The 24395-nt window shown below is 35.8% G+C and overlaps 2 protein-coding genes across 4 annotated transcripts in view; one reads left to right on the forward strand and one right to left on the reverse strand.

Annotated features, from left to right (window-relative positions):
* CEP290 (centrosomal protein 290) overlaps nt 1-8032 on the reverse strand; it is a 95499-nt gene extending 87467 nt beyond the window's left edge. For 2 of the 3 annotated variants that reach the window (XM_050750033.1, XM_050750031.1), the window contains exons 1-6: nt 7867-8032; nt 7156-7284; nt 6912-6989; nt 5440-5509; nt 5090-5136; nt 2366-2509 (exon numbers count right to left, since the gene is read on the reverse strand). In XM_050750033.1, the coding sequence (XP_050605990.1) occupies nt 2366-2509; nt 5090-5136; nt 5440-5509; nt 6912-6989; nt 7156-7257 (441 nt within the window). In that variant the 5' untranslated portion in view covers nt 7258-7284; nt 7867-8032. The other variant, XM_050750032.1, reaches the window with a different exon arrangement.
* A 214-nt stretch (nt 8033-8246) lies between these two features.
* The window catches only part of TMTC3 (transmembrane O-mannosyltransferase targeting cadherins 3), a 56970-nt gene continuing 40821 nt past the window's right edge, over nt 8247-24395 (forward strand). Inside the window, exons 1-4 of the mRNA XM_050750035.1 lie at nt 8247-8437; nt 13854-14070; nt 18906-19124; nt 20187-20286. Coding sequence (XP_050605992.1) covers nt 13882-14070; nt 18906-19124; nt 20187-20286 — 508 coding nt within the window. The 5' untranslated portion in view covers nt 8247-8437; nt 13854-13881. The remainder of the gene's footprint in view (nt 8438-13853; nt 14071-18905; nt 19125-20186; nt 20287-24395) is intronic.

Below are 24395 nucleotides of genomic sequence, written 5' to 3' on the forward strand. Positions count from 1 at the left end.
AACCAATTACATTCACCACATCCAGTTACATCTACTTCTCTCACACTTGTCTTTCTCAGGCAAATGCCATCATTAGTGCTTCCCTGAATTAACACAAATGTCTCCTTACTAGCCTTGGCCCTTTTCTATCCACTCTCTATAAAGTACAGTAATATAGATCTGATCATGATGTCCTGTGCTCAAAACTCTTCATTGGCTTCTTTCAGGAAAAGAATCAAATTCATCAGGAACTGGCCCTTGCTTATCTCTCTAGAGGATCATAAGAATTAAAACTTGGTAGGCAAGATAGCACAAACTCTTGAGTTAAGACTGTTTTCAAATCCTACCTTTACCATTTATAAGCTGTGCAACCATTGGCAATTACCCTTTCTCTGTCTCCATTTCTTCATCTATATCATGGTAGAAATGACAACTATCTCACATGGTAAGTATCAAATAAGCAATAATGAATTAATGCTTATGAAGTGCCTGGCACATAGTAAGAACTCTATGAAAGCTATTTTCACTTATATTTCAGTCAAAAAGAATAACTGTAGTTTCCTAAATACTCCATAACATCTCTTACCTCTAGGTCTTAGCAAATGCTGTATCTTCTACCCAGAATGTTCTTTCCTTAACCACCATGTACATCCTCATTCCTCTTACCAGTCTAACTCTATTTCAAATCTCAGTTTACAGATCACATCCTGTGCCTTAAGGCTGGTTATGGTATCCCTCTTCAGAGTATGCCAGAACATAACCTTATCTATCTCCCTATCATATTATCACTATGTTATGCTTATTATTGACTGTGAATATTCTTGAGAACCAGAACAAAGTTGCCCACTATATCACTAGTAACTAGCACAGTCTCTGGTATGCTGTAAAGACCCAACAAAACTGAATGACTAGTTAAGGGCAAAGAAGTAATTGCCAAAGCAACCCATACCCATATTTCATCTAAAGGAATTGAGCAGCCAAAAAGGAACACAGGTCACATATTGAAGTTTTCTCTGTGTGTGACTATGAATAAAGATAATACTCTAAGATAAAAATGGACAAGGTAGTTCTGATTAGCTAAGGGTATGTGGTATGAATGATGGTAAGTCAACTGATACAGGTCTATATAGAGGAACAAAAGTCCAGAAAACCACAGACATCCCCCTAAGCAATTCTACCAGTGAATATTATAAGCTAGATCCTTTATGACTATTAAAAAATCCACAGGTCTGCTGTGTTTTGCAGAGTTAATTAAACAGATAATACTCTAAGAGCTTGTTCCTAACATTTAAGTGGCATCAATCCATACTGTCTCTACCACATTGTTTCCATAGCTAACTTATATATGATTCTTTAAAATTTTAGAGTAAAATAGATACATTAATGGGGATACTTTTCCTTACAAATCAATTTATGATACATTATCTTAAATAGCATATCATTGTTTTCTTAAAATGTATGACCCTCAACTTCTGAGAGAACAATGGACAAAATAAAATAAATGGAATATAACACAACAATGACTTAAAGGACACAAAGATGGAAAATGTTTCTGAGTATAAGGGACAGGACAGCTACCACATGTAGGCACCAAATTTTACTAAGTTTACTAACAGCTCAGGTGAAATAAAAAACAAATAAATGTTAAGTAAATAAAACATTAAACAGGAAGTTAAGGTAAAAATAGGAAATTTTCTTCCAGGAAATACAAGTTGATCTGCAAAAAATCTTTTTTCCTAAAACTAAATTCAAGTGAACACTGCAAGAATTACTAGTTTATAACAAGGAATAACATGAAGTAATAAAAACTATGCATTAAAAATGTTATTTTAAAGATGTCATTTATAAACTACTGACATGAACACAACTTTTCAAAAACTATATATACTGTGTATATATATATATATCACACATAAAATAAGGTACAACCAAAAACAAGATATTTAATTAACCATTATTGAATATATCATCAAAAGATTCATTTACAAATCTACTAATCATATAAATACACTGAAACAAACAAATATTACTTTTACCCAAAATAAACTATGGCGCTAGAAAGATCACTTCTTTATGAAAATCTGTTGGTTTCTTGATACCAATCTTCCAGAAAAAAGCATTAATTTTAGGTAACAAGTTTGATGTACTGAGAAAAATGTACCTCCGAATATAAATAATTAATCTTCAAGTCATACTCACTAGAAGTATCTGTTACATTATATTTTAAAATTGGTGATGACAAAATGAACAGTGATATAAAACCTTAGAGATAAGGGAACATCATTTTTCAAATATAACATACAATATAAAAATTGATATTGTTACCAATAATAAATAGCCAGGTAACTTGAACAGTGAAGATTCATGGAAAAAAAAGGTGCTTTACTTGCTCATTGACTTTCTTCTCTTTCTCCAACTCTTTTTCTATGTCCTCCAATTCTCTATCTTTTTGTTCTAATTGCTTTGCAAGTTGACGAATTTCATCACGTAAAAACCGAGTATCTCGTCCACCTGCAGACTGCTGAGCCATCTTGAAGTAATAAACCCAAAGTATAAATTAATCCCATTATATTTTGAGGTTCAAATGAGTCAAGAAGCAAATCATTATATTGACTTTAAATATTCCTTATACTTCAGTGCAGATATTTAAAATCATATTAGCTTATTAGCTTAAGAACTTTTTTTTTTTTTTTAACTTACTTAAGCTTTAGGTCACAGCTAATAACTCCTTAAATTTTTCCTGAGCCACCCAGAGCTGCAAAGAACTGACTGTTAATCATTCTGTTGTAACCACTGGGCCACAGGTAACCAGACTAAACTGCAAAAGTTCCTGAGCCTTAGGGATCTGGAATCTGAGTACAAACCATCAGAATCTCCGCCCCAGTCAGTGAAGCTGAGTGCCTTAACCTGCCCTTTCTCTCATACCATGCACTATTTAGACGAGTGCTGTCCCATAGGACTTTCTAGCATAATGGACACACTCTCTGTGCTGTCCAGTTCAGTAGCCACTCACTACAGGTAGCTACATTTGGGCATTTGAAGTGTGGCTAGTGCAACTGGAGTACAAACCAACAGAATCTCCGCCCCCGTCAGTGAAGCTGAGTGCCTTAACCTGCCCTTTCTCTCATACCATGCACTATTTAGACCAGCGCTGTCCCATAGGACTTTCTAGCATAATGCGCATGCTCTCTGTGCTGTCCAGTTCAGTAGCCACTCACTACATGTAGCTACCTTTGGGCATTTGAAGTGTGGCTGGTGCAACTGAAGAACTAAATTTTTCATTTTAATTTTAACCAATGTAAATATAAATAGCTACAAGTGGTTAGTGCTAGTGCTACCATATTAAACAGCTCAGGTTTTGGTTACCTTTAAGATTTGTAAATTAAATAAATTTTACCTCACAGTCTTGTTAATTTAGGTCATGGCCCAGAACATCACATCATTTGGTCATCTAACGTGTCTCACATTCATTTCTTCACCATGTAGTTCTGTTATTCCTCTGCACTAACCAAACTGTTCTTACTCTTTCTCTCCTTCAAAAAGTACTCCATTGTGCTCTCTTAAGTTCTCTTCCAAGATACATTAATATTTCACAACCTCAGATGCTTTACTGAATCCTCCTTTCCATCTTGGCTTAGCTGCAATTTGGATCCTTCAAGATACTAATGCTCTTGAAACTCTTTCAATTGGAAGGTGCTCATTCTTTCAGATCCCATATACATTAGGGTCAGGAGAAGGTGTTGGTACTTCTAGGTTTACCCAACCCTGCAACTTCAGGTGATCATTCCTATCATTCCTCCATCATCCTATGAAAACTTCAGCTGCTTTCTCACAAGATGTCCTGCTCTCCATCTTTACTTACTCATGGTAGAAGCAAGCCATCAACTTCCCAATAACTCCGCAAAATGCATTGGGAATTTAAGCATGTGGCCCGCAGACGTCTATCAAATGTACACCTAAGCAATCTCCACATAACTTTTGTTCTAATCTATTTTTTTCTTGTTTCTTGAATTCACTATAGTTTCTTACTCCCACACCTACATCAGATCCTTGTCCAGCCAGAACATTCTTTCAATTATTCCCACTATGCCTATCCTTTGACCTCACAGGACACTCTAATCCCTTGACTTCTCCCTCTCTATCTCTACCCTTCTGCCCACCCAACCCCAATCTTGACTTTCTTATCCATTCAGTTAAGACTTCACAATCGTCGCTTCAACCACTTTCCTACCAATATCTTCAACTGTACCCTCCTATTCTATAGCAGCTGCCTAGCTAAAGACTAACACAGAATTGATCCAACTCCATAATTCATGTAGTAAGTATTTATTCAAAGTGCTTGGCATCTTCCCAGGAGCTGGATATATAATCAAAAAACAATAGGTAATCCAAGTTCAGAGAGTTAACAAGTAAAAGAATCAGGACTAGAACTCAAATCTGTCTGCCTCCAGATCCCCAACTCTCCAGTCCTTTCTCCAATGGATTTCAAATTTTATCTAATTTCATTAAAATGTGACCACACCATTTCCCACTCTTTTAAACAGATGATGTCATCACCACCCTCTCAACTTCCAGGCATTATGCCTACAAACATAAAAGCTTCTATACACATTCACTCTTCCTCCCCTCATCCATTCTTCCTCCTCTCCTAACAAAGGAAAAGGGTATTCCTCCTTTCAAAGGCTGATCCATTTGCATTACATTCCTACCTTCTCAGAAGTCTCTATGTATTTTGTTCCTCAACAATATATTCATATTTTAGCCCTCAGCTTTGTCAAAAATTACTTCTATAACACCCTTTGGTAATTATTCCTCAAATGCCCACCCACCCTCCACCTCAGTTACTAGTAATCTTTCTGTATATTTCCCAAGACTGTAAGCTCCATTCAGCAGTTAACTGCTTTTTATTTTGTTCACAACCGTATGCTCAATCCTTAGTACAATATATATATAGCACATAATAGGCATGTAGAACATATACTGAATAAACAAATAACCATGATTACAATCATCCTTATCATTTTTCCAGCCAATAATAATTTTAAAATTTGAAAACAATTCAAAATAAAATTAATGACAATTACATCCTAGGGAACACAAAAAGACATACCTCCAGTTCATTTTCCAGTTTCATTACTTTAGTTTTTAATTGATTTTCTATTTAAAAAAAAAAAAAAAACAAATGTTTTAATTGATTAGTTACCACAGAACAAACTTTTACATAAATTTTAATAACAAAATTAATTCTTTTAAAAGAGTCCATCATGATTATAAGGTAACAAAAAGTATTATACGGCAGATCCATAAAACAGGAGTCTAGAAATATGTATTATTAAATAAATGTTATATATTAAAAATAAATTGAATATATACAGTTTATAGAATTTAATTTTCTACAGCTTAATGAACAAATGGAACTCATTATTTAATAACATAATAAACTTTTTCCAAGGTGCTTACCAAATTTTGCTTGTTCTTCTCCAGCTTTTTCTACTTCCTCCAAAGCCAGCTCTACTTCTTGAGCTTTCATCTAAACATTTAAAAAAAGTTTATTTCAATATGCCTTTAAACTGGAATGTAAGCACTGAAAATAAAAATTTTGTTTTATTATGCTCATTAGTGCCAGCAATGGCTGGCACATGGAGACTTTCAGTAAATATTTGTTGAATGAATAAATAATTTTTTCTCTCCTTTTTTTTCGCTTTTGAAATAGGGCCTCACTTTGTCACCCAGGCTGGAGTGCAGTGGCACAATCTCAGCTTACTGCAACCTCTGCCTCCTGGGCTCAAGCAATCTTCCCATCTCAGTCTCCTGAGTAGCTGGGACTACAGGTGCATGCCATTATGCTCAGCGTGCCATCATGCTCGGCATGCCATCATGCTTGGTGTGCCATCATGCTCAGCAAATTTTTTCGTAGAGGCAAGGTCTCACTATATTATCCAGGCTGGTCTCCAACTCCCAGCCTCAGGCAATCCTCCTGCCTTGGCCTCCCAAAGTGCTGGGATTATAGACGTGAGCCACCATGCCAGGCAATTTTCTTACTTAAGACGACAATTTCTAGATTTTTAATAGCATGAAACATTTTTGATTCTCCCTTTTACCTCAAGTCCTCAAGTCTTATATCCAGTAAAGCAACATATCTCTTTGTAATGTTTTTCCACTACTTTTTTTCTGTTCCAATTGCTATTATTCTAATGCATAATTTCAGGTTTAAACTCCTCTATAATGTGATGTTTGCAAAGCTCCGATTTCCTTCAGTTTGTCCTATATAATAGACTCAGTTTTGCCTTCCTAAGGCCTATTTTTGTACCTATCAACTGTGGTTCGAAAACCTTCATTGCCTTCTCAATTGCTGACAGCATAAAATACACCTTTAATGACCTCAAGAACCTATCTCAAAGTACCTACCCAAGATTTGTTTTCTCTACAGCCTGCTACAAACTTGCTGCACCGCATTTCCTCAAATGTAAAGAATAAACATATTTCCTATCCTCAATATTTATTTATGGTAACCAACAGCTCTAGAATTCCCTTACTATCTTACCACTGCATTACCTTCCACTTACCTAAAAGTACTCCTCAGTATTCATCCTCTGTGAAGTCTTCTGACACCTCTTAGATCACTTCCCCTCTTAACAAATCCCTATAGCAGTCATTGTCTGCATTTGTCATTTGGACCTCAGGATATATTTCCTTATGTTATTTTTCAACATACTCATTCTATTTCCCCTACATACCCTTTTAGAAACTTTAAGTAGAAACTAGCAATGTTTTACACACTAAAATACTTAATCTACATTTAAATATATTGCACTTTTGAGGGGTGATGTAGATATTACCAAGTATTTTCACAAAGATTACTTTATATAAGAACAGATTTTTATAGTTCCTCTAATAGCCAAACCTATCGTTAAAACCTACTACATACAAACCTTCATTAGTGACTGAGTAATTCTGAAAAGGTGTATCACATTTTCTTGCTTTTCACTTTTTAGCTCATTTACTTCCACCTAAGTAAACAGAAAAGCAACTGTTTTATATTTTATAACCTTTAAGCAAAATATAAGAACTCTTCCAGATTGTGACAATTAATAGTTGTTTCTGAAAAAAAAATTCATATTTTATTAATAATCATAAGTTAATGTATATATCTATTATTATTGACCAAGTAAGCACCTTGGATAAGGAAATCAATAAATTATCTGCCAGTTCTTCTTGACGGGGCAGGTCATCTGGGTCAACTTTCATTATTTCTTTCCAGTTTATATTAGGTGGCATCTTGAATTCTTTCACTGTGCTCCACCTCTGTAACAAAACAGGTGGATATTAGCATTTTCAAGGTACACAGCATTATTGGTTTTCTAATAGCCTACATTTTTTGCAGATTATTTCATTATAACTTTCTTATGTTAGCAAAGAACTATGCCTTAGCCACAAAACAGACAAGTGGGCAAAATAGCCTTGATCAAAAATAGCAGTCGGCACAAACTGTCAGAGAGTGTACCGGCTAAATAAAATGTGACGGCTTCCTTGCTAACACTAATATAAGTTAGGACTAAGATTTCTGGGTCCCTTCCTCCACACCGCCTACCCACAACGCGCGCGAACACCCTAATCTTGGCAAGCGCGAGGGTCTGTGGAAGGCTGACAATGATCCTTGATTTGGAGAAGCAGAATTGGGGCTGGAAAAAAAAAAAAAAAAAAGAAGCAGAAATTAACAATTGGAATGAGTGAAGTTGTGCGGCGGAAACCGGAACCGAAGTAAGGCAGGATTACGGACCCGAGGCTGGAAGGGACGGGGTAGCTGCGCTGCGGCACACGGGCCCTGAGGCTAAAGAACCTGAGCGTGGAGTGACTCGCTGATCCTGCTTACAGGGATCCACCCACCTACACCAAGCCTGGCAACCAGCGGAGGTCCCTCACTACCACAACCACCAAGCTGGACAGATCCCTATCGCGGTTCCACGCGGACTCTGGGTCCAGCCAAATGGTCCCCAAGGAAGCCAAAGCGGCAGCGGCTGCTAAGCGACACCATCCCTAACTCCGCCGGGGCCAGAAGAAGATCCCGGATGCAAAGAGAGCCTACAATTCACGACCGTGGGTGATGCTTTACGTTTAGATTCTCCGCCGGAGTCCCAGGACTCGGTGTTCAGGATGATGAGAAGGCGTGGAACGAGGACTCCAAATCCCAGAGTGCAGATGTGCCTGAGGTTTGTGCATGCTGGGAACTGAAGTCCCTGAGAAGAGGAGATAAGGCGCTCCCGGCGTGCAACGCGGAAGGCTGCGACGGTACCGGGGCGGCGGGGAAGGACCGAGAGGCGGGAGGCGCAGTGGCTGAGGCGCCTAGGAGCTGGTGGCCTGAACGAGGTAGACCATGACTGTGGCTTTAGTGGCGTCACTCGCTGGGCCGCTCTTCATGAGGTTTTCCTAAGCCATCCCCTGGCGGAACCGCTTCCAGGTGAGGTCGAGCTGTGGGTCAGCGTATTAGGAGGAGTTGAGGGCAGCAGTCTGGGTTAGAGAAGCTTCTGCTATTGGGGCCGTAGGGCCTGGCCCCATTCTGAAAAAGTGGAAACACCCTGCCTTCTCTTCAGGCGTTTGCAGGCGGCGTCCAAGGTAGTGCCTTCTGTAAGAAGGAAAAAACAAAAAGTTTTAGCCTTGTTTAGTATCAGAATCTGTCTTGGTAGAGTGAGAGCCGCGCAGCCGTGATCCTCGTTTGGGGGCGAGCGAAGAATTGACAAGAGGTCTCGGCATCCTCTGACCCCGCCAGCCTTACCTGTAGCACCATTCCCTTCGCAGATGGTGGGACTTGATGGTTGTGGAGCTAGTATAAAGGGAAGGCTCTAGAGAGGAGAGGTTAGTGCTTGTCCGGGCCACTGCCGGGAGTGGAGAGAGAAGGTACCCGAGGACTCACCTGTACTATTGTCACTTGCTTGGTTACCTAGGGTGTCCTTCCATGAAAGCGCCTTCTCTGGTGTTTACCACGCTTACTTGTGCAAGTTTTGCTCATCTGCTCATAGCCATACTGGAGTGCGATACACCTCTAACTAACTTTCCTAAGAAGCTGTAGATTTAAATCTAAATGACATTTCCAACTATCTGTACCAGTGCTTCTCATCTTTCTTTTTTTTTTTTTAACGCTGCTTTAAAAAAATTTTTACTATACTTGATGGTAAATTTTCCTTTCGAAAATAAGTAATGAATTTCTTTTTAAACTCCCAATTTGGGTAAAATAAATAGCTCAGTACAAAATAAAAATATACTGGTTTTGTGAGATAAATTTTAAAGACATTAGTTAGATTTATAGGAATGACAATTTTACTACTTTTCTGAAAGATTTTATGCCAAATACTATTCATTATCTTGTTTATTCTTCCTTACAATCCAGTGAAATAGGTGCTTACGTTGTCCTCATTTTCCATCTAAGTTAAGAAACTGAGGTTTGGAGAAGCTAAGTACTCTAACTTAAATAGTGTGATTGAACACAGATCTCTCTGGCTGGAGGACATATTCTTAACTTCTATACACCTCCTCAGACATTCTGGGAAACCAGTATTTGTGAAGTGCTTGTGCCTCAATCTTGCTGTTTTTATTAAATGTTATATTTTAATTTTGTACGTGTTTACTCAATTAATTTGAATTAAATATTCTTCATGTTCAGTGTTCTTAATTCATAATTTAACATGAGATGGTGTTTCTGGAAAGGGGTTCTGATCCAGACCCCAGGAGAGGGCTCTTGTATCTTGTCAAGAAAGAACTGGAGGTGCACACACCCCCATTGGAGGTGCTAGACTAAGGATTCTTATAGTTATTTCTTGATTATATGATAAACAAGGGGTGGGTTATTCATGAGTTTTCTGGGAAGAGGGTAGGCAATTCCTAGATCTGAGTGTTCCTCCCCTTTTTAGACCATATAGAGTAACTTCTTCACATTGCCATGGCATCTGTAAACTGTCATAGCGCTGGTGGGAGTGTCTTTTAGGATGCTAATGCATTATAATTAGTGTATAATGAGCAGTGAGAACTACCAGACGTCTCACCTTTCTCGCCATCTTGGTTTTGATGGGATTTGGCTGGCTTCTTTACTGCATGCTGTTTTATCAGCAAAGTTTTTATGACCTATACCTTGTGCCGACCTCCTATCTCATCCTGTGACTTAGAATGACTGATATCCTGAGAATGCAGCCCAGTAGTTCTCACCTTTATTTTACCCAGCCCCTATTCAAGATGGAGTTGTTCTGGTTCAAATACCTCTGACAATGGTAGGAATGAAATTTAATAGTTATTGAGCACATGTTATGTCATACGCTATGCTTACTACTGCGTGTTTATTTTCATAATAGAAATCTGTTTACTGTAACACCTTGTTTTTCTTATTGTTTTTTCATTCATTACAACTTATTTTTATGTATTCACTTATAAGTTTTGTTTTGGTTATCTGTATTACTCTTTCCTGCCCTTACTGTCACCACCCTCTTGCTCACATTCATAAACTCAAGGTGCCTGGTCTCTAATGGTAAATTTTATTTTGATTTTTCAGAAGCAAGAACAAGTTCATAGAAGTTAAGTAATAATTGATGAAGCTAAGATTGTAACCTAGATCTCAGTGACAATTGTAACTAAAAGCAAAATCTTACCTAAATTTTATTCTTTAACTCATTCTAACAATATTTTTTATCTTGTTCCCTGTGCTAGGCACTGGGGATACAGCAGTGAACAAGTCAGCTCTGTTGAACAAGTCAACTAAGTTTGAATGCATTGTAGTCTGTTTGTACCTAACTGTGAATCAGGAAATTTAACTCAAGTTCTAGTTAAGTAACTCACTGTGTATTTTTGAGGAAAATTACCAGAAGTCTATTATTTTTCATCAGATTTTCTGCATCTGTCAGTTTTCATCAAGAGATGGGACTTATGTGACAATTTTGTAAGTGGCCTTGTTGTAAGAACACTTGTCTGAACCTGCCTTCTTTCTGCCCTAGGCTTTTGTGATCAGTTTTATCTGACCAAAATCACTTAATGAGAAAGCCTCACCTTTTATAATAACTTACTTTTGTTCTCAGTAGCAATGAATTTATATTCCTTAGATGTTACTTCTAGTTCATTTTTGCTGACTTACCAAGAAAAGTCATAGTAGCTTACTTCTCCAATCTCTAAAACAAAGCATGGCTGTTTTATATTCATTGTGTATCCTAAACATTTTGTTTTGCCTTATTGTCATGGCAAATTAAGCCATGGTTAATGACTTAATTCACACTGACTCCCTACTAATCTTTCCAGTTTCCTCATGTTGAAGGAAGACAAGTGTCTGCTTGCTGTGCACTTCAGATAAGGTGAACATAAAGTAGCTACCTGTGGAGATATTTAACATTTTATTTGTAGCTGTCTGCTTAAGAACAAAAGGAGAGGCAGTTTCTTGCATGACTCAGCTTTTACCCTAATTTTTTCTTTAGGCATAATGAATTGGGATCCCAAGTTTTATTTTCCTTTCACATTTCCAATTGTACTTGGATTTTGTGCACGTATATAGTAACACCCCATTTTTGTAAGCAAACAGAAATCAGTCATCCCATCCACTTAAACTGCATCTGTGAGTCTGCTTCTGTGCCTAGGAAAATTAGAAGTTCTCAAAACTAACAAGAATAATGTGTTACATGTTTACAATAATGGCCCCCAGTGAGTCATGTCCCCCTTGATCTATGCCATTGTGTAAATCTCTTCCTTCCCTGCAACTCTACTTTGCAGGTGACTCTTGAAAGTAACCTGAGATGACACCACAACTGAGCTCATAATATGCTCTCTCTCCCTTTCTCTCATACTACGCTCCCTTGGGGAATATTAACACTTCTGTTATCTTGGCCCTTTTATAACTTCTTCCCCGTTGATTCAGGATGTACCTTGCTTAAATGATAATTTTTAAAATATGCATTAAATAGAGCCTTATAAAGAGCTTATACATTGATCCTTGCCCGCCTATTGTCCTGAGATCATCATTTAAGAAGCCCAAGCTAAGCTATTAGAGAATGTGATAATAAGTAGCAGAGACTAGCTTTCAAAGCTGAGAAATCTACCCTTTAAAAGCCATCCAGCCCTAATCAAGCCACTGGATAACTATAAGCACATGAGTGACCCCAGGCACAACTAAAGAAGAATATATACATACCTATATGTTTAGATATATATATATCAAATAAAGATATATCAAAGAATTGAATTATTTTGAATGTATTCATTTTTAAGTACTTCAGATGCCTAACTTAAGGAAAACTTTCTTAATACTTGAACTGATTAAATTTGGGAAATAAAACTAAAAACTATAGCAAATCTCAAGTTCTTACAAAAATTCCGATACTATTTGTGTATTTAGCTAAATTATTATGCTTTTCAACTGTAGTTGTGAATCCAGAAATTACATAGTAGTTTAATATGTTTATTATGTTTAATATGTTTCTTATACATATTATTATATATTTTTAAAATTATAGTGATACAGCTAATATATCAAAGTCTCCAGGATGACAGATTCTCTTAAAGGTTGCAATTACTCTAAAAAATCAGATGCATAATTTAATATTTTTATTATGCATATTATATATTTTTAATATTTTTAATTATTTAATTTATTTTAAATTATTTTAATGTATTTAACAATAATTTAATAGCTAATGTATCAAAGTCTCCAGGATGCTAGATTATCTTAAACATTGCAAGTATTCTAAAAATTAGATACATACATTGTTCCCAAGTATAACTTTAAAGTATTGAAACCACAGGTTTAATTTACTTTTTTCTTCTATTAGTTTTAAACTTTCCTGTAGTTAGAACATTTAACCAAACAACAGTTTGTCACCCCAAGTGAATTGATGTTACCAAACCAGTGGCCTGAGATTATTTATGGGAAGAGAGATTTCTGACCTGTACACAAAACTTCATTTTTACCTACCCAAAGATAGATATCCTGAGTTGTTCCATTTGGTTTTTCTAAATTATAACATGTCTATATAGCTGTCTTATATTGGATCCCATTTCCTGATTTCTGTATCTTTGTTTTTTAATATACTGCTACATTTTAGTAGTGTACCTTTTCTCCGAGTTTCTTGAAAAGGAACATCAGAGGTAAATTTTTTGAGACCTTTAGTGACTTAGGTTTTTATTCTGCTTGTGGGAAATTTAGGTTTATGAATATAGAATTAGTTTAGAAATCAATATTCCTCAGAAGTTTGAAACATTACTCTTTTTTTGTTTTGGAAGGGAATTTTTTGTTTTGTTTTGTTTCTAGCTTACAGCATTTTGGGTGAAAAAAAAAATGATTTTTGATTCCTGATTCTTACTCTGGAACCTTTTTTATTTCCAGAAGCTTTTAGAATCCTAACTGTTCGCAGTGTTGCAAAGTTTTATGGAATTTTGTGCCCAGTAGAAAAGGGATGGAAGGTCTCAACCTAAAATATATGGACAGACTTTTTTTTACTTAACCTTTATTTTCAATATGCTGCCTTTTCCCTGTTATCAGAGACCCTATGTTTTAAATAATCCACAGAGGAAATATCCAGTTTTCTGCCTCGGAATAGGAGAGAAGGTTACTTGGCTGTATCCAGTAAGAGAGGGGGCTGACAGTGTCCCTGTTATCGGAGACCCTATGTTTTACAGAGGAAATCTCCAGTCTTCTTCCTTGGAATAGGAGAGAAGTTTACTTGGCTTTATCTAGTAAGAGAGGGGGCTAAGTTTTAACAGGTGATTAGCTTATGCTTCTTAGAAGTGGATGGCATTTTAGCTGAGCTTTTCTCTGGAGAATTAATATGCAATTACTTACCTACCTACTAAAATTAAACTTACTTGGAATAAATATGTTCCTTATTTTATCTTTATGATTTTTTTTCCAGTTTTTGTCCAGAAGTGCTTATAGAAAAGATGGCTGATATTAACCTAAAAGAAATAACCTTAATAGTAGGTGTGGTTACTGCCTGCTATTGGAACAGCCTCTTTTGTGGTTTTGTTTTTGATGATGTTTCAGCAATACTGGATAACAAAGACTTGCATCCATCTACACCTTTAAAAACTTTATTTCAAAATGACTTCTGGGGAACCCCTATGTCTGAGGTAAGTATTTATATATTACTTGTACATGTCTCAGATTTTGAAATATTCTGGTATTTTATTACTTCTAATTTTTTATCAACATTATCATCACAGCAATTACAGATTTTTAACCCTAAAATTGTTATATGAAACGTAGCATGTTTGTAATAAATTGAATAGAAAGCTGAGGATGAGGTTATCTTCTTTAGAGGAATACTTGATTATATCTTTGCCTGTGTACCTTGGCGCCTGCTTTTTTTTTTTTTTTTTTTTTTAACTTTTATTTTAGATAGAGGGCTACATGTATAGGTTTGTCACGTGGGTATATTGCGTTATGCTGATGTTTGGGGTACCGATCTGTCACCCAGACAGTGAATATAGTACCCAATAGATAGTTTTGGCTTAACTTCTTAAAAATAATATATATTTATGTGAAAACCAAATGTATAGGGAGAGTAATAAGTGTAATACATGCCTATTTCTTGCTAATTGACTTTATTTCTCTTTTTTCTGTATTATGAGTAAGGCAAAAGAGATGTGATATATTTTAACATTTTAAAATACAGCAACTTCAATATAAATAGATAAGACTTTAAGGGTAAAAATAGTAAGTACACATATTGCCAATTTCTCTTTCGGAAAAAGTGGTTGTTATTACAAATTTTGAATCTTTGTCCTATCTCTTACATAATAGTAATTTAGGTTATATATTGAGAACCTGAAAGTTTAGTTCAATAGTTTAATATTTTATTCATCCATATGTCCATATGGTTCATTTTTATGAGGGTATTTTTACTGTTTTGAAGGTCACTCACTGTTAAACTGTTTGGGATTAAATCCTTATCAGCTTGATATCATATAGAATGGATTCTAATTTTAGTTATGTCACATACTAGCTGTGTGAAATGCGTGAGAATACATCTTTCAGATGGAAAGTCATTTTCCTGATCTGTAAAAGAGGATAATTCCTTTCCAAAATAAAAAAGAGAGTAATGCTTCAAATTTCTGAGGGATATTGATTGCTAAACTAAAATTCTATATTAATAAACCTAAATTTCCCAGGTGGGAAAGTAGAATAAAAATATAAGTCATTTCAGTCTCAAGTAATAAGTAAAGTACTTTATCTACAGTACCTGGAACATACATATTGAATAAATTGTTGAAACATAACATGTAACTCTCGGCAATGTTAACGATATGTTTCTTGGTCATTGTGGCCTCTTTCCCCATTCCCCAAATTTGGAAGGCTCTCAAGGTTAGGGATGGAATCTTTCATTCCTCTGATCACAAGCACATATACTTATTTTGTCTTATTTAGTAAGAAGACTTTATTTGCCTTTTTGTTCTCACCCAATTCTAGCTTTTGAAAAAAAATCTTTTGATAATAAGGAGGAAAATATGGCCCTATTATACATTATTCTAGACAGCTTGTCCTCCTCTATACCTACCTTTGATCTCCAGAGACCCTCAGAACTATGTGTCCATTCCCTCAGTTTATACTAGTATCTGTTATGATTTTAGTCATAATGTTGAGGTTTTGAATTGATAGTTTAGCTGGCCATATTAAATGGTCTTATTTTCTAGATTAGGCTATTCTCGTATTGCTATAAAGAAATACCTGAGACAGAGTAATTTATAAGAAAAGAGGTTTTATTGGCTCACAGTTCTACCGGCTGTACAAGAAGCATAGCAGCATCTGCCTCTGGGGAGGCCTCAAGAAGCTTCCAGTCGTGACGGAAGGGGAAGCGGGAACAGGCACTTCACATAGCAAAAGCAGGAACAAGAGGAGCAAGGTGGGAGATGCTACACAGTTTTGAACAGCCATATCTCACAAGAACTCATTATAGCTAATATAGTACGAAGTGAGGTGGTGCTAAACCATTCATAGGAAATCCACCCCAATAATCTAATCCTTTCCCACCAGGCCCCACTTCCAATACTGGGGATTACATTTTGATATAATATTTGGGCAGGGACACACACATATCGCATACCATGGTGTCAGTGATCCCTGATTTTCTCAGTTGTGTAGATTGAAAATTTGATTTTGTTCAGAAAGCCCATAAGCAGACGGACTAACAAGAAGACTCATAATATGTTCTGACAGAATGGATGAACAAACTAGAATAACAGTTTATTAAGAGTGAAGAGTGTAGTTTCCTTGTATTTTCTAATGGGCATATTCTCTCCCTGAAGGCAATTGTGACACTAGGAAAAAATTATTCTGGGTAGTTCTTAGGTGTCATAGATTTCGTGATAAGCCTGGAATTATCATATTCAAAGATCTAACCGTTGATATCATCAAGTAATGATAGCCTAGAAGATACGTGTCCACGTGTATCTTACACGAATTTTTGTGCCAATGTAGGTCTTAAGAACACATTTTGGGCTTAGGACATTCTCCTAAGCCATATGAATACTGCCATATTAGGGGTCTTTGGATTCCTGTGAACCTCTCAGTGTTTAGATTATCTCTTTAGTAGGCTTATGCTATAGATATGTGCTACTCTATTTATTGATAGTTCATTGGATCCCAACCCTGACTGCCATATTAGAATTTGCCTGGGGCATTTAAAGAATGAAAACATATTACCAAGGCTCTGTCCAAACCTGTTATTTCAGATAATCTCAGAGTGGGATGTAGGTATCAATATTTTTGTCTTATTTTGTATGTGTGTGTGTTTAGTTGTTGTTTTATGTGCAGGTGAGGGTGGGGCTTTTTGTTTAAGTCATCCAGTTGATTCTTTGGTATAGCCGTGGCTGAGAGCCAGGGGACTGTAATGAGCCACCTTCCTCTGGCATTTGGCCTATAAAGTAGCTTGTGCTAAGGTAACTTCTGCAAATATTTTATCTCGTTATGATTTTGCCATCCCTCTATTGAGATTCACATTAACAGGGAACTGTTAGCTTATTCGTTCATTATACTGTTGTATATTTTTGTTGCCAACTAATATCATGAGTAATTTTTTTTAAGAAAAAATTATTAAATTATTAAAGTATTAAAGTATACCCGAAAGTAATAATGATTTAAATTGTTTTTTCCGTAATGGCCCTAGGTGTTTTCATAAAGTAAACTTGATACCTAATGGACTGATGATTTGTCACAGTGGAATCTGAAATAGATCCGTAATGAGTTATGTGAATAATTGGTTATGTTAATAATTGGTCTGTTAGTTGGTCATCACCTATAGTATATATATGTCTAATAGACCTAACTGAACAATTGTGTATATTGCAATTCAAAATACATATTCCCTTCTACTTTCTGAGTTCATCCTTTCATCTGGAATACATGTTCCTTTGTAGCCACAGTGACATTTCAGGTACTCAAAGGGTTTCTAGAGTCCTTTTCTACTTTCTGGTACAAATCATATCAGTTCAATACAGTGCCTTAAAAATAGCTTTATATGCTTGAGATGAAATTTGAAGGATGTAAAGGAATTAGTCAAGCAGGAAAGAACGTTTTAAGTAGATAGTACATCATGGAGTATATAGTCGGTACAGAGATGCTAAAATGTTCCTAATTTCAAAATGTGATTTATTCTTTGTGTTTCCTAATGTTCCCTAGTAAGGATGAACAGGCTTAAGTCTACTTGTGTGCCAGAAAGTTACAGCAAAATACGATAGGAAGTAGAAGAGCAAAGAAGCTGAATATGGATGCCTATATTAGTCTGTTTTGCATTACTATAAAGGAATACCTGGTAATTTTTAAGGAAAGATGTTTATTTGGCACATGGATCTGCACACTATGGCAAGCATGGCAACAGTATCTTCTTGGCTTCTAGTGAGGCCTTGCAAGTTTTATTCCCTGTAGAAGGTGAAGGGGAAGTAGGTGTATCACATGGTGAGAGAGGGAGCAAGAGAGAGAGAAGGAGGTTCCAGGCTCTTTTAAGCAACCAGCTCTCACATGAACTCATTACAGTGGGGAAGACACCAAACCATTCATTAAGGACCCACCCCCAATGACCCAGACATCTCCCACCAGGCCCAACCTTCAACATTTCAACCTCCTCACATTTCAGCATGAGATTTGGAGGGGACAAACATCCAAACTATGCCAATGCCCTTTGTATAAAACTACAAAAAAAAAGCATGATTAATATTTTATATATATTTGAACTGTGTGTTTTATTCTTAAATCTGGTTTGGTTTTGTGTTAGGGAAAGAAGTATTTCTGATTAAATGTAACTTATAATTTAAAAAGAAAGTCAGTACTTCACATGAAATTTTATTTATTGCCAAAGGAGAATACTACAAGAAAGATGTCTATTTTCATATTCTAAGAAAGTTTTTACTCTTGTATTACTCTGTAATTTGGGAATTTCTAGTTTAATATATTCAGATTTATACGTTATGGAGATTTTTTTCATAAAACAACTAGACAGTACCTTTTTGAGTCATCACTATTTTAATTGAACTGGTAAGCATTCTGTTCTTACATTTCCTTTTGAAGATCTAGCCAGTAGTTATATCAACTTTTGTATTGCTAATAGATATGGAGGCAGGCTTTGGAGAGAATCCTGTGCTCTAACTTAACCAATGCCGGCATTGTCTCACTTTTTTAAAAAACCGTTATATTGAAGAGGATTAATAGTCAAATGTTCTTTTACTGTTAGTTCTCTGACCACTGTAAATCAAGGAGGAAATTAACCTTGTTTGTGGACTAAGGAAATAGAAAAACACAGATTATAAAATTCTATTTTATGTTTGTGTTACTCTTAGGACATTTCATATTTTATTGTTATTTCTCGGTAAAATGTAGATATTGATATCTTTAATGGTAAATGCAATGATGAACTTTTGTACCCTGTTGGACCAAGGTACTTTAATAATCACTGATTGTTTTTTCCTTTTAGGAGAGAAGCCACAAGTCTTACCGTCCCTTAACAGTATTGACATTTCGCTTAAATTATTTGTTAAGTGAACTAAAACCAATGTCATATCATCTCCTGAATATGATTTTTCATGCTGTGGTTAGTGTGATATTTCTCAAAGTATGCAGACTTTTTCTGGACAACAAGAGTAGTGTGATTGCTTCTTTACTTTTTGCAGTGCACCCAATACACACAGAAGCAGTAAGTAAAACTATGAATTGTTTTCTTTTTTCTTTTTTACAAATCCTGCACAGTGATTATAATGGTATATATTTTTAAGAAAAAAAAATTAACCCTGACTTTAATCCAAATATTTGAAGACTGTTAAATTCGTACAGTTAATTCTTAACTTTCTAGTACACAAAGTCTAACTTCTTACTGTGTAAAATTTTTAAATTTAAAATTTTTGAAACATAAACATTTTTTCATTCAAGAATATAAAATGTATTTAGAAATATATACATGAATACAGTTCTTTGCTCACTTTTTTTTTTTTTTTTTAGACGGAGTCTCGCTCTGTCACCCAGGCTGGAGTGCAGTGGCCAGATCTCAGCTCACTGCAAGCTCCGCCTCCCGGGTTCCCGCCATTCTCCTTCCTCAGCCTCCCGAGTAGCTGGGACCACAGGCGCCGCCACCTCGCCCGGCTAATTTTTGTGTTTTTAGTAGAGACGGGGTTTCGCCGTGTTAGCCAGAATGGTTTCGATCTCCTGACCTAGTGATCCGCCCGTCTCGGCCTCCCAAAGTGCTGGGATTACAGGCTTGAGCCACCGCGCCCGGCCTCACTTTTTTTAATAAAGAATTTCTAAGGACTTTTTAAAGTTTATTGTCTTTTTAAACTTTAGTTTTCAGATTTATGAGGTATAACTTTTTGTATTTATGATGCCTTTGTATATTAAGAACTTCATATTTTAAGAAAATATGTAAGAAGTACTTAAGTTCTAGATATTCTACCATATTTAAATGGTTACCATTGAAGAAAGCTGGATGAAGAGTACACAGGATCTCTCTGTACTAGTTTTGAAACTTCCTATAAGTCTTATTATTTCAAAATAAGTTACAAAAATTATAAACTGTTAAGAGTCACTAATAAATTTCTATTTATGTAAGATTCACAAATTCACCACCTGAGGGCACCAAAAGAATATTTAAGAAACAAATGTGCACTTGAAAAGTTATGGAAATTAAAGTATTTTTACTATTATATATAGTAATTTTTCAAGATATTCTTTATTAATATGGACCCCCTTCGTTTTTCTTTTCTAGGTAACGGGAGTTGTTGGAAGAGCAGAACTTTTGTCATCTATCTTTTTTCTAGCAGCTTTTTTATCATATACCAGATCAAAAGGACCAGACAATTCCATAGGTACGTGTCTAACATTTGATTTTTTTTAATAGTGCTAAAACTTGATTAAGGAATTTTTATTTACTCCTAGTGCTTCTTATAATACATTATATACCACATTTGGGATTTATCTTTATATATTGTTTTACTTTAGCGTATGTGAAAATATGAAATATGTAACATTGCTAGTATTTAGGAAGTTTGTATATAATTTATATTTTTATCATGAGTTAATAGATTTTATATGATCTAATTTTAAAAACCAAATAACCTTAGAGTAGAGGAGTTTTAGAGTTAGTCCTGGTTCCATCTTCTGTTATCTATAAATGATATAGATACCGGTATTTCAATTGTCTTTGGATAAATAACACCTGGTAGACTGTGATATCGTTTAGGCAAGGTTAAAAGCCTCCTAGAATATAACTTTTATTGTGTGTTGATCATAGCTATTTACTGAGCTCCTACCTTGTGACCTACCCTGGAAAGTGCTTCGTATACATTAGCTCATTACTCTTAATGATGCCTGGCATTATCAGAAAACAAGTTCCAGGCAATAAAAATGATTTTTTTAGAGTATGGGCACAGTGGGCACAAACCTTTAAGTTCTTGGGGAGGGGGTAGATTTTCTCACTGTAGTTCCAAGGTACTCATGACAAGAAGCCTCGTTTTATGTGTGGAAACTGAGGTTCAAGAAACACATGATTTACCCGAACAACTTAGAGTGTTCTGGATTTGTAATATAAGTAGGGTGGCCTTTGCTGCTCTGCATAATGCCTTCTTAAAACAGTTTGAGTGGCCGCATAGCATAATAGTTAAAAGCATGGACTAAAGAGTCTGGTTTCAAATTTTAGCTCCACTGTTTATTTACTTGCTCCATTCACTGTAATACATCAGGCAAGTTAACCTCTCTGTGCTTACATTTCTTTATCTGTTAAATGTGGATAATAATAGTCCCCTACCTGTGTAGTCCATCATGTAGTAAGAGGTACTTTAGTAACTAATATGGAATTGCAAACCAATATCCTCTTTAAGTACCATCCTCACCAAAACCTGAATGGTAAAGCTAGAAAATACTGTGACCTACTGGATTATAATTAGGCTCTCGATTACCTGTCTTATCATATCTTCTGCCGTTCTTGCCCTAGCTGTCTTCACTCTAGCTAGATAGACCTTCTTGCTGTTCTCAAAGAAGCAGAGCACCCACCTTTATACCTGCATTTCCCATTATTGAATTTTCTTCCCTTAGATCTTTATGTAGTAGTCTCATTTATATACTACTATTTATTATCAGGCCTCAGCTTAAGTATTCTGTCTTAGAAAAGCCTTCCTTGTTCTAACTGAAATAGCTTTTCACCATATTATATCTTCTGTTCCAAATACTTGTGCTTGGTGCTTTTTAATGATTTCTTATTCTTCACAATTCTAATATCTTGCCTTATTTCCTTAAGAATTACTTACTTGGGCTGAGTGCAGCAGTTCACACCTGTAATCCCAACACTTTAGGAGGCTGAGGCAGGTGGATCACATTGTCAGGAGTTCAAGACCAGCCCGACCAATATGGTAAAATCCCATCTACTGACAATACAAAAATTAGCCGGGCATAGTAGCGGGTGCCTGTAGTCCCAGCTACTTGGGAGAATGAGGCAGGAGAATCACTTGAACCTAGGAGGCAGAGGTAGCAGTGAGCCAAGAACACGCCACCACACTCCAGCCTGGGCGACAGAGGGAGACTCCGTCTCAAAAAGAGATCGCACCACTGCACTCCAGCCTGGGCGACAGAGGGAGAATTCATCTCAGAAAAAAGAATTATTTGAAATTCTTAGTTTGTCTCTTTAAGTAACTCTGATTCAGTAGTATATGTTATTATGTTTGTTCTCTCTGTTTTATGATTGTTGTATCCTTTAGATATTTAGTTATTTTGGCTTGTGAGCTCAAGCCACATGTTATTCTAAAGTTATAAACCACTGTGCCTGTTAAAGGAAAGGCCAGGGCCACTCTTTGTTCAACCTGTGAGTCTGAAGGGATGAAAGGAATTATAAACCAGGATGTAAAGTTCCAGGTTCCGCAGAACTACTGTGGATCACTGTTTTTCCTACCAGTACTACTAGGCACGCTTTCTGTTTTCTTTAAGAGAATCAGCATTAAGGGGTCAGTGTACCATCCCTCTGCATTTAAATGGTAGCTCTGTGGAAGTTACTGCCTAGGAGTGATTGGTTGGTTTGTACCTTTTAAAAAATATCTACCTCTTACCCCATCAAGACTTCTGAAGTGCTCTGCTTTTACCTCTGGAACACCCACTAGCCATTGTAGCTGTGGATTTCTGCAGTAATGGAGCAGATAGTGATCTACTCAAAGCAGCCAGGAGAGGATAGAACAAAAGTTAAAAAAAAAAAAAAATTCTTACTCTTATCTTCTACCTTAAATGTAATCCCTCATAACACTCACAGAACCACGCATGCTTAAAGTAACCTTGAAATGCCAAGGAGGTTTTTTGTTTTTGTTTTTATTAAAAAAAAAAAAAAAAAAGTGTGTCTTAGAAAGTATTTTTCCCTCTTACTTATCTTTTTCTAGGGTTGATTTTTGGGGAAGGGACCACAGATCAATCTAGTTCACCATTTGACCAAAACAAAAACAGGGTAATGTTGTTTTCTATACCTTTAACTTGCATTTCTGAAAATACTAATTTCTAACCTGAAAATACGTAGTTTACATTTTTCTTTTGTTTATTGCTTTCTCACAGTAGAGTGTGACCTTCATTAGGGTAGGTAACTTTTTCTCCACTTTTTGATCTTCATTTCCTAGAATGATTCCTAGTTTACAGTAGGTAATTAGTATGAGTATATTGAAGAAATAAGCAAGTGAATGAATGTAATATATTTTAAATTCTAATTGAAAAAATACTGAAATCTACCTTGGACCTGTCTTTATCCTCTTGACCACTGTGATACTTTGTACTCTTAGTAATTTTACCTTTGAAGCCACAGTTTCCTCATCATCTTTGTATTCCCTGTTGTATCTAGTATACACTGGCCTGTGCAAAGGTTTTCAAGTTGTAATTATTTATATTCATTTTTACTTCTATATTATTCATGTCCCATACCCCTTTTGTAAATATGGTCATCCAATTTCAGGACCTTCATACTTGATTTTTTATTACTTTAGGTTTCTGCTTAAATATCCACTTAAATGTCATCAATATCACTACTCATCTTTCCCAGTGGTGCTATTTTTATTTCCCTTCATTCTCTTCTTTTCTTCTTAACACTTACACTTTGTCACCATTTGACAGAGTATATCATACTTGTCTCACTTCCCTATACCCTTGAAATGTAGTAGATACTTAAAATAACTGTTTGAATAAGTGATGGATGAAGATGTGTTTCTTTTACATATGTAGAGTTAGTTTAGAAGCCTGTATTTTGAAATGGGAATGGATTTAAGTGTCCTTAACTTATTTACCAGATGTACTTGTTTTGGACAAAATCACATGTAGTAACTTTTAACCACGGTGATCTGATTGTAAAAGTGTTTATATAGTCATATACTCACTAGAGGCTGAATAACTGAAGTTATTGGTTTCAGTAAGGCATTTGCATTTATTACTCTTAGTTGGTGAGATTGAATTCAAGGTTATAAAAGGTAACTGCTTTTTCTTCCTTAGAGTAGAAATACAAATTACTGAGAAGCTCTGAATTTAAAATCAGAAGAACCATGAAGTCTTGGTCTCCTTATTCTTTGTTACTTTTTTAAAAATACCTCTACAATTCTTTCCTCATCTTAAAAATGGGTATGATTACATCCGTGTTCTTACTCCATAGAGTGACTTTAAGATTCAGTGAAATATATGCCAAACTGGCTGTTTAAACTGTTTAAAATATCTGCTTTCAATGCTGTTATTTCCTACGAGTTTTTATGTAGACATACGCATCCATTCATACTATTTTCTACATCCTTCATTCGCCTAGCTTACTCTCACCCCTATTTCTTTATTTATGCATCCACCTTTCCCAGTTTTTTCATGTCCTGTATATCCTTCAAGGGCCAACATTAGGTCCAGCCTGTTTTGTCAATAACCATCTTCTGATTTCTTCCTCTATGAATTTCTTGTTGAATTTAGCATTGTAATATAA

The sequence above is a fragment of the Macaca thibetana genome, chromosome 11 (assembly GCF_024542745.1).
Source record: "Macaca thibetana thibetana isolate TM-01 chromosome 11, ASM2454274v1, whole genome shotgun sequence".
Lineage (NCBI taxonomy): Eukaryota > Metazoa > Chordata > Mammalia > Primates > Cercopithecidae > Macaca > Macaca thibetana.